This window comes from Eretmochelys imbricata, chromosome 10, assembly GCF_965152235.1.
Source record: "Eretmochelys imbricata isolate rEreImb1 chromosome 10, rEreImb1.hap1, whole genome shotgun sequence".
NCBI classification, from domain to species: domain Eukaryota; kingdom Metazoa; phylum Chordata; order Testudines; family Cheloniidae; genus Eretmochelys; species Eretmochelys imbricata.
The window spans coordinates 80,456,726-80,474,023 of NC_135581.1; the positions used below are offsets into that span (position 1 = coordinate 80,456,726).

The 17,298-nt window shown below is 39.9% G+C and overlaps 1 protein-coding gene across 1 annotated transcript in view; it reads left to right on the forward strand.

Moving 5' to 3' along the window:
* The window catches only part of IQCH (IQ motif containing H), an 80,358-nt gene that overhangs the window by 14,878 nt on the left and 48,182 nt on the right, over positions 1-17,298 (forward strand). Inside the window, exons 7-8 of the mRNA XM_077828105.1 lie at positions 2,369-2,544; positions 11,284-11,475. Coding sequence (XP_077684231.1) covers positions 2,369-2,544; positions 11,284-11,475 — 368 coding nt within the window. The remainder of the gene's footprint in view (positions 1-2,368; positions 2,545-11,283; positions 11,476-17,298) is intronic.

Here is a 17,298-nt window from a genome sequence, read left to right on the forward strand (position 1 = left end):
AACGGAATTGTAAACTGTAGTGTAGAAAAGGACCAAATACTTTTTAAAATTGTGTTTAACCCAGAGAAGTCATCCACTCCACTGTAAATACTAGATTAGACAAATATTAGTACTTACCACAGGAAAAGACTTATTTGGGTGTCTGAGAATGAAAATAAGCGGAAACTGAAAGAAGGGGTAAAACACATAGAGTTTATTGATAATCATATATCAGATGCTTAATTTGTGCCCAACAGAAGAGCACAGATTCTTACCACATTGGTTTAATGGTTTCTTTAGAGTATCAAGAATGTTTCTTTACACTAATATAATCAGATATTAGCTACAGTCTCCCTATGCATTTCAGCTTATGTCTAAATGAGATCTTGATAGCTATTGCTGGGAGAGTCCCAGTCTTTAATTCAGCCTCGCAAAATTCTGCTCACTCACTTTACCCTGGGCAAGTAACTTTTTGACAGGGTGTTGCAATATCAGTAGCTTTTTCATTGTCAGCGCAAGGGCAAGTGAGCAGATTGTGTGCCCAGGTTGGTAAATTTTCAAGAGTGACTGAAAGTGATATTGAATATTGACCAAAGACCAAATGGACTGTTCTCGTCATTGTCATTACCTTTTGAAATTATGTGGTAATGAATTTTATGCATTCTTTTTATGTGCACACAGAGCTTAGATAATGGGCTAGATCCTCAGCTCATGTCATTTTTTTGTACACCAGTTGAGCACTATAAATGTATTTTTTTTAGCATGTGCTGTCTTCCTGCAGTAGCTGCACCACAGTGAAGTAAATGAGTGGAATATTTTATTCCAAGTCTTTTATGCTCAAATAAATTGGTTAGTCTCTAAGGTGACAAGTCCTCCTTTTCTTTTTGCGAATACAGACTAACACAGCTGCTACTCTGAAACCTATGAAATTAGGTTTTCCTTCTTACCGCCTTTTCCACTAGATTTAGTTCCTGCACCTTCTTAAATTTCATCTTGATGTAATAATAATCATTGTTGGCACTTTTAGGGCTCAGGCCAACTCCCAGTGAAGACAAGACAATTGACTTCAATGGGAGTTGGATCAGACCTTATCAGTCCTTTTTTTCATTTGTAGATCTCAAAGTGCTTTTCACGGCAGCACACTGCATTGATGTTATGAGGCCTGTTAACTCATCAATGTCTAATATTAATGTTTTAGAAAAAAACACACTGGGTCAAATTTTTCCAAAGTAGCACCAACAGTTGTGTGGCAGTTTTTCACACCTAAGTGTTTGCACATGCAGCCTTTCAGACCAGCTTGTTTTACATGCATGAACTCAGATTTGGTATTTAACAGGCCAATCTGCACGCCTGTTTGGTCTGCAGAAGTTAATAATGCCATCCTACTGTCAGAGTCGTCCCTTGGGTACGGCAAATGATAGAATCATAGAATATCAGGGTTGGAAGGGACCTCAGGAGGTCATCTAGTCCAACCCCCTGCTCAAAGCAGGACCAATCCCCAACTAAATCATCCCAGCCAGGGCTTTGTCAAGCCTGACCTTAAAATCTTCGAAGGAAGGAGATTCCACCGCCTCCCTAGGTAACGCATTCCAGTGTTTCAACACCCTGTGTTGAATAGTGAAAAAGTTTTTCCTAATATCCAACCTAAACCTCCCCCACTGCAACAGGAGACCATTACTCCTCATTCTGTCATCTGCTACCACTGAGAACAGTCTAGATCCATCCTCTTTGGAACCCCCTTTCAGGTAGTTGAAAGCAGTTATCAAATCCCCCCTCAGTCTTCTCTTCTGCAGACTAAACAATCCCAGTTCCCTCAGCCTCTGCGGGACCCATGGGCCGGTGCGATTGGCTGGCGCGGTCAGTCCCAGAAGGGACGGATTCGTCACTTCCTCCCCGGGCCCCACACTCCCCTAGGGACGGCCCTGCCTACTGTGAGCATTTACGGGGATGGGGCAAGAATAAGAACAGGCCATGCAAAATCCAAGCAGAGTATGAAACTGCAGTTTCATCAGCTTTCTAGAATTAATAGCTCAGTTTTATAATTTACTGAAGTTAATGGGATACATGTTTAAAATAGTGCGTAATTCCCATTGATGTTGTGCTGCTCAATCCCCCTGAAACGCTTTGGAAATTCTACCCCCAATGTGTTCTGCAAACTTAATTGTGAAAGCTAGCTATTTCTTTGGGTTGCTGACCTGTCTTCAGAGAAATGCTGAAGCACAGAAAAGCAGTTAAACCAGTAAGGTTTGTGAAATTACAAATCTCATTTTATTTCCAGTATGCTTTTAAGGAAGCTGTTTGTTAGCAAATGGTCAGGAATCATCAGATATCAGTTCACAATGGAGTTTACCTTTCTACGGATAATGAACATTGTGCCCATTTGTTTTAGATGCCAACGTTGACGTCATCTACATCTGCCCCCTTCATCTGAGTGAGGAGTTACTGCAGTATTACAATAAACTCCTGGGTCTGCAGGCAGCTGTTAGATCTGGGAACCCTGAGGACATGGGTGACCTGCAGGACAGGTTCAAAATTCTCGCCCCTGAAGCTATAAACAGATTCCCAGTGAGTTTGTCTTCTAATTACTACAGCTTGAGGGATGCAGTAAAATTAAATTGGAAATTTTATAACGTGTAACGCTCTGGTACCCATCAGTGAAATATTATTGCAAGTTTAAGAGCTTTACTGATTAGACTACTAGTTAGACTGCTGGAAATAAATATCCCAGTTTAGTTTTATAGACTTAGTTGAGGTAGTCCTGTCCCCATTGTCTGTAGCCCAGTGTCCATTCTCAGTGTTTGTCTGGGACTTAGCACTTGGTAGATTTATAACGCTAAGGAAAGTGTAACAATAAAAACATTTCTATTATTCAAACTTTAGCTCCTTATAGCTGAACAGCCAGTCAAGTATTCATTCCTCAAGAGTATTTATTGCAGTGAAATCCAATTTAGAACTTTTTTTTAAAGAGTGTGGAACTTTAAATGTGTTTAATGTCGGTTTTGTAGTAACATTAGCTTTAAACTTGTTAGGCCAATTTTAAGACCAAACAATGGAATATAGTCCAAAAAGAGACTCAAACCTACCGAAGGGACAGCGTTGCTGAGCGTACTGCAGGACTCTTGCTGAGGCAAAACATCAGTGACTTCAGTAGTTGTGAGTTTAGTGAGCGTTTTGCCTACGTAAGCAGTCCTGGATTAGACCTTTATAGATTTGTTTTGAGTACCTTTCTTTCAGTTCATGAGATGATGTCTTTTCTCATTGTACTTAAATTTACCTAGAAGTATCCTCAAAGTCCTGAGTATGGATTGAAATTAAGGAGCCAGGTCCCAGCTCTGGCAGCAGATAGCAACCTTAATACCGACTTAACCTGCTACCTGGGGATTGTGGTGTCGGGAAAATCACTGGGTGGTGATAACTACATAGCCGGCACTGTGCCACCTCTGGCCCTAACCCGCTGCATGGCAGACTTGGCTCGGGAAGGAAGGGTGTGTGGTTCAAACAATCTCGTGCTCTGACAATCCCTGGTTGCTGGCATGACCCTTTGGGGAATCACTGCAGCCAGGTGCAATTTAAAGCCTTCCTGAGATTGCTCTAAATTGTGGTGGTCCTCAGTTGGCCCCAGGCTCAGGTGATTTAGAACCATCTTTGCTCATCACTTTGAGTCTGATGCCAAGCTGAGCTTATCTGGATGGAAGGATCTAGCCTCCAAGTCCTTGAAACAAGTCAACACATGATAATAAAACAAATGGCCTTTTCCTCTGTCTGCTAATTATTGTTCCTGTGTTATTCCCTTTTGGATTCCTGAGGATTCCCCACATCCCCCTGCTTTTATATCTTCTCCCCCTGAGCACCTCAGGTCATGGCTATCACATCACTATCTGAGGCAGAAAGAACGAGATTTTACACCCTGTTGCCTGCATTCCTTAATTAACTGTAGAAGCTGTTATTGAGATACCCACAGCAAATCTCTTCCCTGCATCACCACTCCTGGCCTCAGGGAGCAAGTGACCAGGACTGGAAATTGAACCTTGGTCAGTCAGGCTGGCCCTTCTGTCCTGCTTTCATGCTACTGCTAGGGGAAAAAAATACAAATATCACTTAACAAAACTTCAAGAGTGTGCTTTAAAGCTGAATAAAGAAAGGAAACTCAGGAACATAGGTTTGTTAGCTACTCTCCCTCTGGTTATGTCTCTGAAGACCCTCGATTTTCCTGCGGGAACTTCGAGGATCACACCTCTCCAAATCATGTCCACCAACTTCACAGAGAGCCTTGGACACTCTTTGGCACTCCACACTGTTTCCCCATTAGGCTAGGGACTTTACTGTTGAGTGACATGAGGCATTCTTTCCCTCCACTTCTGGGGGGGTGAGCATCATACCTCCACCATGCTCCCAACCCTGACACCAGGTCCAAGATTTAGGCTTTGCTTTCTGATCATGGAGGCTGCAGAACTTTGAATGAAAATAGCCTTTAAGGTACCCATTCAGGAAAACACTTAAACATATGCTTAAGTCCACCCCTATTAAGGAGAGCATTTAAACATGTGTTGAAGAAATAGGAATGCTTTCCAGAACTGGGTCCTAAACTGGTAGATGAAATTTCATTGTAAAGAAAACTTCCTTCTCAATATGGTTCTAGAACGTTATCTTCATTCTTGTGTAGTAGCAATCTCTAACCTGCTAAATGTCTGAAATATTCTATGCACGGCATCCATCACTGTCCTACTCACTTTCTGAATGTACATTGATATTTCCAGTGAAGTAACTTATACATTGCGTAATTTGCAGTGGATGCATAGGATTTGTCGTAGCAACTAATCCTAAGACTCGGTCTTCCATGATTGATGTTCTTAGTTTAATTTTACATGATGTGATGTCTCTCATGAACAGCCTGTCCAGAGACAGACATTTTATTTTTAAAAAGAAATGAAAAACTGAAACCTTTGTGCTTTTTAAAAAAAATCTGTTTCCTTCTCTGCAGTCAAATTGACTGTAGCCATTAAAACTACTGCATAATGGAAATGTATATCCCCTGTAATTTAATGTGATCAATGAAAGGTTTGCTAAATCAAAATGTTTTATTCTCAGAGAATCATTTAAAATGCTGCTGCATTGTATGGGGAAATATATTCTCTGCTATAGGGGTTTTTCTTCATTTTTTGTATTGATTTTGCAGACGCTTTAGAGTTAAACCATGCCAGAAGTGTTGCAGAGATGAATCACTATTATCCAAAAGCCACCAGCATCTCTGCCGACTGACAGAAGGATAATTCCGCATGGATCAAATAAATACAGATGTGTAGTAATTAGTTCTATTCCCAGTGAGCCCATTTCCAGCACACTAAAGATGTGAACGATTATGGAGCCTCACCCCTACAGCTTTTATCAATTTAAACGGCTAAGCTACAGGATAGGTCATAACCCAGCCTGCTATTAATAATGTATTTATTGTGTGCAACATTATAAATTAGGTTCATGGAATAGAAAAGAACACCTTTTAACAAGAATAATGTTATCTTTATACAGGGCCATCACATGTGCCTGGCCACTCAGCTGAAGTACAGTCCCAAGACAATCAAAAGAATAAAAAATCTTATCCAAGGCAAAGAAGCCTACATCATTGGTGGACTTCCTCACAAAGATGATTTAGCAGTGGCTGACATGTTAAATGTGCCCATATTGGGCTCTGAGCCAGAAGTAGCTCATCTCTATAGAACTAAGTCCGGAAGTAAAAGAATCTTTGCTAGTGCTTGTGTGCCAACACCTCCAGGAGAATATGACATCTATAACCATCAACAGGTAAGTGGGAAGCAGTCTGGGAACTTGTGTCTGTTGGCAAAGGAACAGTTTATTTGGCACGTCAACATATGGACGCATATTGTGACTAGGTAGGAAGCATACTTTGTTGCCTTGTATAAAAAAAGTCAAATGTCTGTTGTTGCATTGATTGGAACCGAAATTGGTTTGGATGAGTAGTTGGAATATGTATTTTTCCCCATTGGTTTTATTTCTTTCTGCACTTGTCTTACCATTTAAATTAACTTCTGTCTTGTTAATGAAAGGATTCAGGAAAAATACTGGTTCCAGTAATCTTTGTAGTCCTCCTCTAGGATGCATATCATCTTTAAGTATCTGGTCCTTTCAGACAGCCATCATTAGAGCATATCATGAGTGAAATCCTGGCTCTGTTGAGGTCAATGGGAGTTTTGCTATGGACTTAATGGAGCCAGGATTTCACCCCATATCTCCACTAGGAAGCCATGTCAAGAGAGAGGCATGTGCTGAACTCCACTGTGAAGTGAAGCATTTGTGTCAAGGGAGGTTCCATTTGTTTAGGAAAAGGTGATCATCCAAATTGAGATCTGCTCGGCAGACCTGGTGCCAGAATTTTTTCCTCTGTTTTGTGTATCAATTCATTTTCAATTTCACTTATCTTATTGCCATGACAAAGCATAAAAGTTTTGCCAAACTCAATACATGAATCATCTGCGTATGGGGCGGCTTTAACAACGGTAAGAGAGGAAAAAGGATTTTATATAATCTGTTCACTTTGTCTGTATTTATTCTGGACTCAGTGGCAGGATACTATTCTTTGAGGTAACTGCCCATTTTCATTGGTGTGCCTCAGTGTATTGTTACTTTTTGCTGAATTTATCTAGTTGTGGTGCCATACGTTATGCAGCAATTAAACTATGTACAACCTGGTTTTGTTTTCAGTATCTTCCTTTTCCCTCTCTCCTGTGGAGCACTAACATGTTGCATCCTGTCTCAGATTAGCTTGTAAGCTCTTCCGGGGAGAAACTGTCTCTGATGATGTATTTGTTCAGCACCCAGCGTGGTGCCTGATATGGGCCTCTAGGCGCTATCACAAAACAAACAATCAATCATATCTTTGGTTACAAGGAACTCCTGCCAACAAGACATAATTGAGAGAGGGAGTCCTTGGCTCCACCTTCACAAACAGTATCCAACTGGAATTCCTTTGGTCAGGTGAGGTACAGAACCTGGCTTCAAATTGTGTTTAAAATCATGTTCCTCTCACTGACCCCCCACTTTTATCCTCTCCCTTCTGTACCTGAGCTCTGGCTTCCTAGCATCATTTTGCTTCTGATGCATCCTCATCTCGCTGTGAGGTGAGAGTAGTTCAGTCTCCACTCTGTGGCTGCTCATGGACAGATCTTCCTGATCACCATAGGTTATATTCTCTTTTGTTGGTTTATATGTATAACCAGCTGGTTTTGACTGCCCTTGGAGTTCGATATTAAAAATGTTCAAGAGGCCAAATAACCAAGCTCAGCCAGTTTATTGTGTATAGACAAACAATATGGTATAGGAAAGAAAGAGCTAATACATGACCAATCCTTCCAAGAAGTGGTTTCTCACAGTGTGTTCAGTTCACCTTCCACAGGAGGTTTGCTTCCCAAAAATACACCCTTAAAAATACCTCTGTTTTAATAGGGTTGTTTATAAGCTAAAACCCTCTGTATGTCCTCTAAGATTCCACCCACCAATTCAACTTATTTTTCTGGTTCCATGATGCATCCCTCTTGGGTTTTTGAATACAGCATTCCAAACTAGTTGGGCCATGTAGGCACTCCCTACCTGTACCAGGGTAGAACACTAATATATATTGTTCCCTGTCTCCCTGTGCCAAATGCCGAGTTGTACTGTTACAAGGTATTGTGGGATACTTAGCATAAGAGAGTAAGAGTAGGCGTAGTACAATTCAGCGTGATCTCCCAATTTATAGTCATTATGCCGTAATAACAGCACGCGCATAATACGTATTACCCTGGTGTATACTGCATCTAACTTATATGTATTGGCAAACAGGACCCCACTTGTGGCTTTGGTAATTGTATCAGGATGACACCTTTGCCAAATGAATATATGAAGCAGAGGTGAGAGCATTCATGTGAGTTTTATACTGTTTTAGCAAACTGCATAAGCGACAGCACATAATTAATACAATTAAAACTAACACTCCCTGTAATACAAGCCAAAGCTTTACGTGCAACTTCTATCCAAGTGTGGGAAATTATTATTTCAAGATCACTATCATGAGTAATTTATCTAGCTGAGGTGCTTGTTCTGCCTTGCGTATGTCATTGCTAATCTGGGTAGTGTGAGTGTCTTTTCAGTTCAGTAATGTTTTTAAATTTAAAATTAGTGGTTCAATATGTATGTTTAAAGCTGGTATGTATTTCTTTAATTTCAGCCTGGTGCTGGGGCTTACTTTGAATCATGGAGTCATTTTGAAAGACTGAAACAGGCATAATTAGTGTGCCATATAATGCTACATTCATGAGAAATAAAGCAGAAATTTGGAGCAGTGACATTACAAACGAGGTCTCCATACATAAATGTTTTGTAATTAGTCACTCCACAGTACTGTCCATCCATATTACAGGTCACCCTTACTTTGGTCATCACCATTTGGTGAGCGTCACAAGGCAGGAGACAATAGCAGCTAGCTTTTCTGACTCAATAATCTGGTACAGGCCAGCATGGCTATGTAATGGAATTGGGATGTCAAAAACAACACATCTGCACACATATCAATATCCTTTAGTGGAACAACAAGCCGTGTGCAGTGCCCTCCAGATTTGTGCTGCTGAGTGATGCACCATTAGCTGAGGTAGACCTAGGCATTCCTTGAAGATGCTGTCTTCCAGATAACCTGCTGAATGGCCAGAAGCCAACTGATCAAATGTTACAGTGTCAGGTTCCATTATCGGAAATAATACCTTAAAAGAAATTGAGATGGAACCCACCACTGAGCACAACTGTTTTGAATAACATGTACCTTGATTATGAGGTTGTGTCACTGACCCCAAATTATGAATTGTGCTAAATGGAATTGTTATGATTGTTGCCAATACACGACAATCTCGGTTGTACACTGACGCTAATACCATTTGGCTAATTTCTCATCATTAATAAGATTAGGCAATTTCTCTTTTTCAATATTCCCTAATGAAATAGTTACCACATATCTCCCATATGCGGTGCAAATTATTTCTCTACCTATATGATTTCCCCTTTTTCATTGTTTTCTGTGATTAATTAATTAATTTTTACTTGTGTTTGGTTAAACAGCTTAGTAATGTCATGCATATTTTACACCATTTATCATTCCCCAGTAGCCATGAATTATGGGTTTAGAAACGGTGTCTGCTGCTCAAAATAGTTAATGCTCCATTTTATATTTTTCTGATCTGCCATGTTCCAAATGGACATCCCAAATCCAAATAGCCCTGAAACAGAACCCATAATTCCATCTAAACTTTGGAGTCCCCTCTTTCGAAAGATACCAGACTGCAGAACAGTTTCCTGCCTGGCTATTAGGCCTTGTGAATATTCCTGATATGATACTATCCTATCAACTAACAAAGAAGTATGCAAATTTTATCTCTTTTATGCAATAGTCAGCTAGTTTCCCTTATTCACATGGGTTTTTCACACAGCAACAGGCAAACAAATTAAAATCTGTGAATCTGTGATTAGGAAGAAGAAAACATTTTTGCAAGAGGAAAATGTGATTCTGAAACTACAGAATCTGGCAGGATGTCTTAACAGCAGGTGGGGTACCTGAAATTGCGCATACCTCATTTTTTAAATTGACTAGATTTCAGGTTAGTGGTGTCCCTTTAACAGCAGCATGCTTAGCCATCGATCCTTTTATAAAATTTCCTGCACACTTCCTTCAGTATCATTGCTGATTTTTTTTTTCATGGAATTTGGATGAATTTTGGGTTAGCTTTGAGCGTTCATTAGATTCTGGAAGAAAATACTTCACATCATCAAGAAAATCATCTTGTTTCTACTGTGTTTTGAAATTTGCAGCATTCATCCAGCTGGTAATGTCAGCATGTTGTATTTGTGGATGGCAGTAATCAATAGCTTCTCTCTTTTTACTGATGTGCATCATAAACCTGAAAATAGTGAGGATGTTATCATTCTTAGGCAATCTTGCTGGATAGCAAAAAGCTTTTTACATTCCTTTTCTTTTTACAAATACCTTTAACACTGAAAACAATAGCAGCTAAACGAATATATAACAATTTCCGTACAGTTGATAAAATAGACAAATATATGTTCAGTGAGAGAAAAGCAATACGTTAAACTTCTAAATTAGTTCAGTTCATTATTAAGTAATTCATTTATAAAAATTTCCTACCCAACAATCCCACATGCTTATTAGTTCCTCTTTTGTTCCATGCTGCAACATTTCAGAAGTTCTCCTTCTGTTGTTTGCTCCTATGAAATATTGACATCTTAGGTTAAATAATAAAAGAAAGGTGACACTATGTTAAAGCACAGTTCAATTTTCACTTAAAGATAGCACATAATTCTTTCCATTGGTACAATCTTAACAATACTATTGATCGTTTTCATTACTGTAGGGGAGTCATCAACAGAAACTCATTTAGAGGGTTCTCGAAAGCAACAAATAATAGGATTTGGAGCAAACAGATGATAATTCTGTTTGTGTCAAAGTCCAAAAATATATATACAACTAGGAGTCCAAAAGATTAGCATGTAAAAATACCTTCTAGTCAATGCAGCACAAGATCTGTATAACACTTTTCCAGGGTCCAATGGCATTTACTATTTCTAAACAGCTAATTATATTCTGCTCCCCAGCTAGTTTTACAAGAAAGCCATTTAAAACTGGGTATGAATATAGATAAATAATTAGAATCACTTTAATAAAGCCTATCTTGAAACCCCTTCATAAATTTATAACCATATAATTCACTCTGCAGCAGAAACATGTCAGAGATGTTTGCCTGGTATTAGAATCTGACTGTAGGAAGGTTTTTAAGAGAGGCTTTTGAAAATAGTCTAGTGCTGCCATCAGCTACCCTTTCTGAGACACATCCTGAGAAGTACTGAACATTCAAAACTAATGGCCCCGGTCCAGCAATGAGCTCCACGTAGGCAGACTCTGCACTGGCACAGAGCCCCATTGATCTTTCTGTGGGTCTGCATGGGGGCAAAGGTCTGTTCAGGTGGATCCAATTGCAGAATTGGGGCCAAAGGATCCTGAACAAAAAGGGTTTGGGTGAGCTTTACACAAGCATCCAAACTACTAATCATCAGTATCTCTGCTTTTTTGGGATGAAGGAGGATTGGTGAATATTGGTAAAACTGGTTTGAACCTGAAGCTAGAAACCCTAATTATAAATCTGTTATAAAACAAATTTTAAATCAAAATATATGAGCACCTTAATGATGCCCTAATTCAAAATGTTTTTGAAGCCATTCCCTTTTGTCTTTATGCCACTGTTTCATCCATAGATGTTTGAAGTTCTGAGTCAGCTGATCATAGATAACTTGGGAGTGAGACGTTGGTTGTTTAAAGTGGACAATGAATTTGGAGGAAACGGCACTGCATATTGTGACATTGCCAGGCACCTGAAATGCTACCACTGGGCCCAGAAGGAATGTCAGAGATACAAGACGGAGATGTGGAGGAAGAAATGGGCACATGTAAGTTAGTGAGAAGCTGGGTATCTTATTCTCTGGGACCGTTTGTTTTGTTTTATGTTGGGTACCTCTGTACGGAGTGGGTCATGCTCACAAAAGCAAGCACATTGTCATGCACCCCCTTCCATGGGATTTTTGCTTGGTTGGGGAACATTTAGCTTCGTCTGGAGTTTTCAGAGGAGTTCTGCAGGCAGAGGTGGCTGAGGAAATTTGCTGGATTAATGTGTACTCAGCTCCTGTGGACATGCCTCTGGCTTGCACTGGCCTCTTATATTAACACCTTAACTTTACAAGAAATTGAACTTTATCTTGTGGAATTATTTGAGTAGCAAGTTTTATAATATTTTATTCACATATAATAATAATAGTAGTACCTTCTCTTCTAGAGCGCTTTTCATCCCTAGACCTCAACGCACTTTACAAAGGAGGTAGCATCATTATCATTACCCCCATTTTACAGATGGGGAAACGACTTGCCTAGTGTCACTCAGCAGGGCAGAGTGTTAAACCAAAGAGTGTTATTTATGTAAAAGCGGCAAAGAGGCCTGTGGCACCTTATAGACTAACAGACGTATTGGAGCATATTGGAGCAATACGTCTGTTCGTCTATAAGGTGCCACAGGACTTTTTGCCGTTTTTACAGATCCAGACTAACACGGCTACCCCTCTGATACTTATTTATGTGAATCATTTATAAATAGGTGTCCCAGATCAACAGGATGAACACTAGAACCTCTTATACTGAGGTTTGATTTTCAGTGGTGCTATTTACATTGATTTCAGTGGGAGTTGTGGGTGTCTATGGGTGATCAGTATCTCTGATCAGAAGTGTGTATCTGTTTTATCGAGTAGAAAAAACACATGGCTTTACATTCCTAAACATGAACATGAGCAAATGTCACCATGCTTCCATGTTACTTGTCTGTTTGCTGGTGGCTGTTGCTATGCTACAAGTAGTGTGTAATAACAGAGCATGTATTACTCGCCCCAGCTTGTGCATAAATGAGGTGTTGCAAAGGTTTTTAATTCTGTTGTTGCCTTCTGGAAATTAATCCAGCTCCTAGTATTATAAATTTCTCTCCACTGAAGACTTGCTTGAGTGAACAGTTGTTTGGGCCAGATTAATCTCTGATGTAACTCTATTGACTTAAAGCATAAAAGTGAAGAGGAAATATTAGCAGGGATGAATTTGGTCCATTGTGTTTAATGGCAAGCTGGGAAGTTCACTAAACTAATGAAAGAAAACATGATTTAAATAAGACGGTTAATCAGAAACTTAAGAGAGGAGCAAATAAAATCGTTAGCTCAATAACTATGGGGGTGGGCACAAAATAAAGGGGATTTCTATTGTTAAAACTTCACTTTTCTAATCATACTCTGTCTTCATCTGTTGCTGTGCTGAATTCAGTAGATAGCCAGGGCAGTGGATTCTGATTTGCAGAAAGTTTGGGTGGCTACAAAAATGATGGACAGCCACAAACAAAATGATGTAAATGTTATGACCTTTCAGCTTTCATTTGTGTAGCTTTTAGTCAGTGTACAAGTTTGTTCTTTACAAATTGTTGGACTGAATTCATTGGATCCGTTTCTTTCAGAATTTGAATTCTGATGCAAATTAGATTAATTTTAGTTCAAGGTCTGTGAATATTTAAGTCTTTCATGCCAAATTTATTCCCATTAAATTCAGAAGAGTTGTATCAGTGAAGAATATGCCCCGTCTTCCTATTTTAAATAAAGAAATATTTACTGCAGTTTAGCTTTTTTAATTCAGTCAAGAATAGTTAGAAAGTGTAACATTTGATTGCATTGCATAGTATAATATATTTCAAATTGTGCTGGTTAAACTTATTTTAAATTTTGATCATTACAAAGTAATAGTGCTGTGTGATATGAAACTTTCTGTGCAAACAATGAGGGTTAGATTCTCCAGTCTTCTCAGGCTCCCTTGCTCTGCATAAGCATGACCAGTGCAAAGTGGGCTTAAAACAGCCAGAGATGGCCAGTGGAGAACATTGCCTGTGCCAGGGAGCTCTCTGTTTGCATAAAGCTGTCAGAGGTAGCATACTAACCCCCTGTGACAGCTGCCCATGTGGAAGGGGAAGAAGGCGCTCCAGAGCACAGCTGCACTACATCTGCTCCTCCACTGGTATAAGTTCCTTGAGAGTCCTTGCACGAGTAGCTTAAGTCAGAGCTGTTCTCCTGCCATTTTAACTGCCCTCAGGGCCTGATGGCTCAGAAACAGGGAGTTATAACTGGTTTCCTTATGGTTCCCCCACTTCTACTGCATTTAGGTGGAGCTCAGACACAGATAAGAATATGCCCCTTAAAAACTCCTACAACATGAACGCTTACCAAAGTTGAAAAACAAGGAATGGTACACTTGATATAATTTCCTACAAGCATGTCAGCAGGAAAGCCTCTCTAAATCCAGGCCAGTATTTCAGCGAGCGTAGGTGAAAGAACAAAACACGTTGCCATTTAGAGCATCTTGTCCAGAAATGAGAGTTGACATGTTCTGCCTTCTGAGTTGAGCTCTTTTTTGTAAGCATGGAGACCTTTCTTATATATAATGACTTGCAGTCTCCACTAAGTATTACCATTGAGAGCAGAGGATTAAAATTATCCTTTGTTACAGAGTACCATTGTAATGATACACATTTAGACATCAAAGCATTAGTTTATGGGCACAGGCATGCTTTAATGTCCGATTGCAGTATGTAGACCTGTTTCTTTCGATAATGAAGACATTGTGTCATTGGCCTAAGCTGCCACATACAAAACATATGTTGGCAGGTTATTAAAAAATTCAGCTTCTTGATGAAAGACTATCCTGCAGGCTAAGAGTATAGAGAAAAGACTCTCCATTCTGGTAGAATTATTAGTAATGAGAATATGACTGTAAGCACTAAATTATGTTAATACTTACAAATAGCATCATTTGCATAGCAGTTTATGACACGATACCAAGATTTTTCTCATTGGTATGTAGTAGGCAACAGATTAAAAATAATGTAGTTTGTGAGTTTGAACTGTATAAGAATCTATTCCATCTAAAACAGGGTGATTTTAGATTCCTCATTTCAAGCATAACATTGGGCAAACAAAAATGCATGACAAGATGAGTGAGGTATTTTATCCTGTTAAATTAATGTAGCATCTGAGATATCTGAGAGATTACTTTGCAGCTGCAATTGGGGTGAAATCTGAGGAGTATGTTAACGTTGACTGCAGTGGACCCACTTATGGAGCAAGGCACTACTCAGTATGAGCAAGGGTATCAGTGTCTGACTCTTGTATGATCAGATAGTGCTGAAAAGCCTCAGCACCTCAGTGGCATTTTCCAGTTTGTATTTTGCAACGTAAACGACTCTGGGTAAAAGTAAAATGTTATCTAGCTAAAATCTGTGAAGCTTATCTATGTCAAACATGTGTGCTACCTTTTCTACCTATACACTATCACTTTCCATCCTTATTTAGGTATTGTCTTCAAACAGTAGTCAGAGTCCGTTTATAACCAAGAGCCTGTGCCTATTCCCATTGACGGATTGGCCTGAAAGTTTTGGCAACTCCACTAGCAATAGAGAATGTAGTAAGCATTATTATTGGTGATCTGTTTTGCATGTGGAGGTACTACTGTAATAGTATTTGGCAATGAATTTTCCAAAGCACCTTAGATGTTAGATTTCTAACTCTCATTAAAAGTCAATGCAAGTTAGGTGCCTAACACTCTTAGGCACTTTTGGAAAATCCTACCCATATTTAGTTTTTCCACCATCATATGCCATTATTTTTAAAGGGATAAAAATAAATCACTAGCCTCCTGTCTGTCTTAGTTACTTCTTTTGGTATCTGAAAACATGAGACTTTCAGAGTCTGTACACAGAGGAGGGCTGCAACCAAAGTTTTATTTTTTTGAGTCCGAAAACTTTCTGTGAATTTGAAATTCACCCTCTCGACTGCTCCCACTGTTAGAGAGTTGCACTAGAAACTCTGTAATTATGTTTGCATTTGTTTTACCCTGAAAAGCACAGTTTATAGCCCCAGAATTTACGTGAAAATGAACATGTTCCATAACCAGAGCTGGACCTGTTTAATGAGGAACTTGCTCTGGAATGCTCTATAATTCTCCCACTAGCTTCAGTGTTACTATTCTGTGAACTTTGAAAATCACCCCTTTGTCAAATCTGTCTTTGGGAGTCTGTTTTATCACTTCTCTAGAGCTAACTTCTTACAGTTATAAGTCTTCAATGGAACACAGAGCACTCATTAGAAAATGGCTTGAAAATGGTTGGCTGGAGTAAGTGAGCTGTAGCTCACGAAAGCTCATGCTCAAATAAATTGGTTAGTCTCTAAGGTGCCACAAGTACTCCATTTCTTTTTGCGAATACAGACTAACACGGCTGTTACTCTGAAAGCTGTTACACAGTAAAGACTGCAAGGAGCAGAGGTGGCCAGGTGAGGGCGCTCAGAGCAGCTCAGTGCTGCGGAAGAAGATAGGGAAACTTTAGTGCTTCCCTGATTTCTCCAACTGACGGTCTTGCTGTGGCTCACCAGAAGGGAATCCAGTGGTGGCAGCCAAAACAGGAGTGCAGCAGTGGGGTTCTTCTGCAGACCCTAATAAACCCCCAGATCCCCAGGCAGTACCTCGGGGCAGTAGCCCAGGAGAGTGTTCTGACTGGTGTCAGAAGTCAGCAGTCCACTAGGCTCTGCAAGATACCAAAACCAAAAGGCTGTGTTGTTATCAGGCTCAGAGCGGAGAAAAAAGAAAAGGAGTGCTTGTGGCACCTTAGAGACTAACCAATTTATTTGAGCATAAGCTTTCGTGAGCTACAGCTCCCTTCATCGGATGCATACTGTGGAAAATACAGAAGATGCTTTTATACATACAAACCATGAAAAAATGGGTGTTTACCACTACAAAAGGGTGGGGGGAGAGAAAACCTTTTGTAGTGGTAAGCACCCATTTTTTCATGGTTTGTATGTGTAAAAGCATCTTCTGTATTTTCCACAGTATGCATCCGATGAAGTGAGCTGTAGCTTACGAAAGCTTATGCTCAAATAAATTGGTTAGTCTCTAAGGTGCCACAAGTCCTCCTTTTCTTTTTGCGAATACAGACTAACACGGCTGTTACTCTGAAACCTGTCATTAGTGGAGAAAAAGACATTCTCTAGAAATGCACAGTATTTGATCTTAGTGATCTTCTTTCTCATCTTAATAAATCTTTGGTTAATTAGACCAGCTGATCTCTGACTGCTGCTTGGAGAGAGAAGTGAAACAGCCTCTAAGATGAGGTAGGAAGCAGGGTGTTCTGGAGCCTGCCCACTCAGGATTCTCACTCCAAAAAGCACACAGACTAGGGAATAGTGTGCTGCAAAAGGTGTCACTTGAAGGGCTATGGTCTGACAAGCATACAGAAAATATCAAATGACTGTCACAGTTACCAGCGAACTGCACCTCTGCTCCCTCCTGGTTTCTCTTGAGTGCATCTCCTCTCAAGCCAACACCTCTCTCTAGGGGTAGAATCACACAATTTTCCCCCTCTCAGGCTCTGGGCTGCAGTCTCCTGTGATCAACCATCATTATCTCAGCAGGTCTGATTTATCTTTAGTGACTTCAGTTCTGTTCCCTCTGGGGACTATAACAGAGTTGCCTTTCTGTTTGTTCTTCCAACAGCCCCTTTGAATTAAAGCAATGAAGGTATATGGTAAACATTCCATTACCCCAGTATAAGTCTATCTCAATACAAGGTTACATTTCCGCCTTCATAGATTGTTGCATCACAGCTCCATATCCGCCACAATGACCACAGACTTGAACTAGTTTCA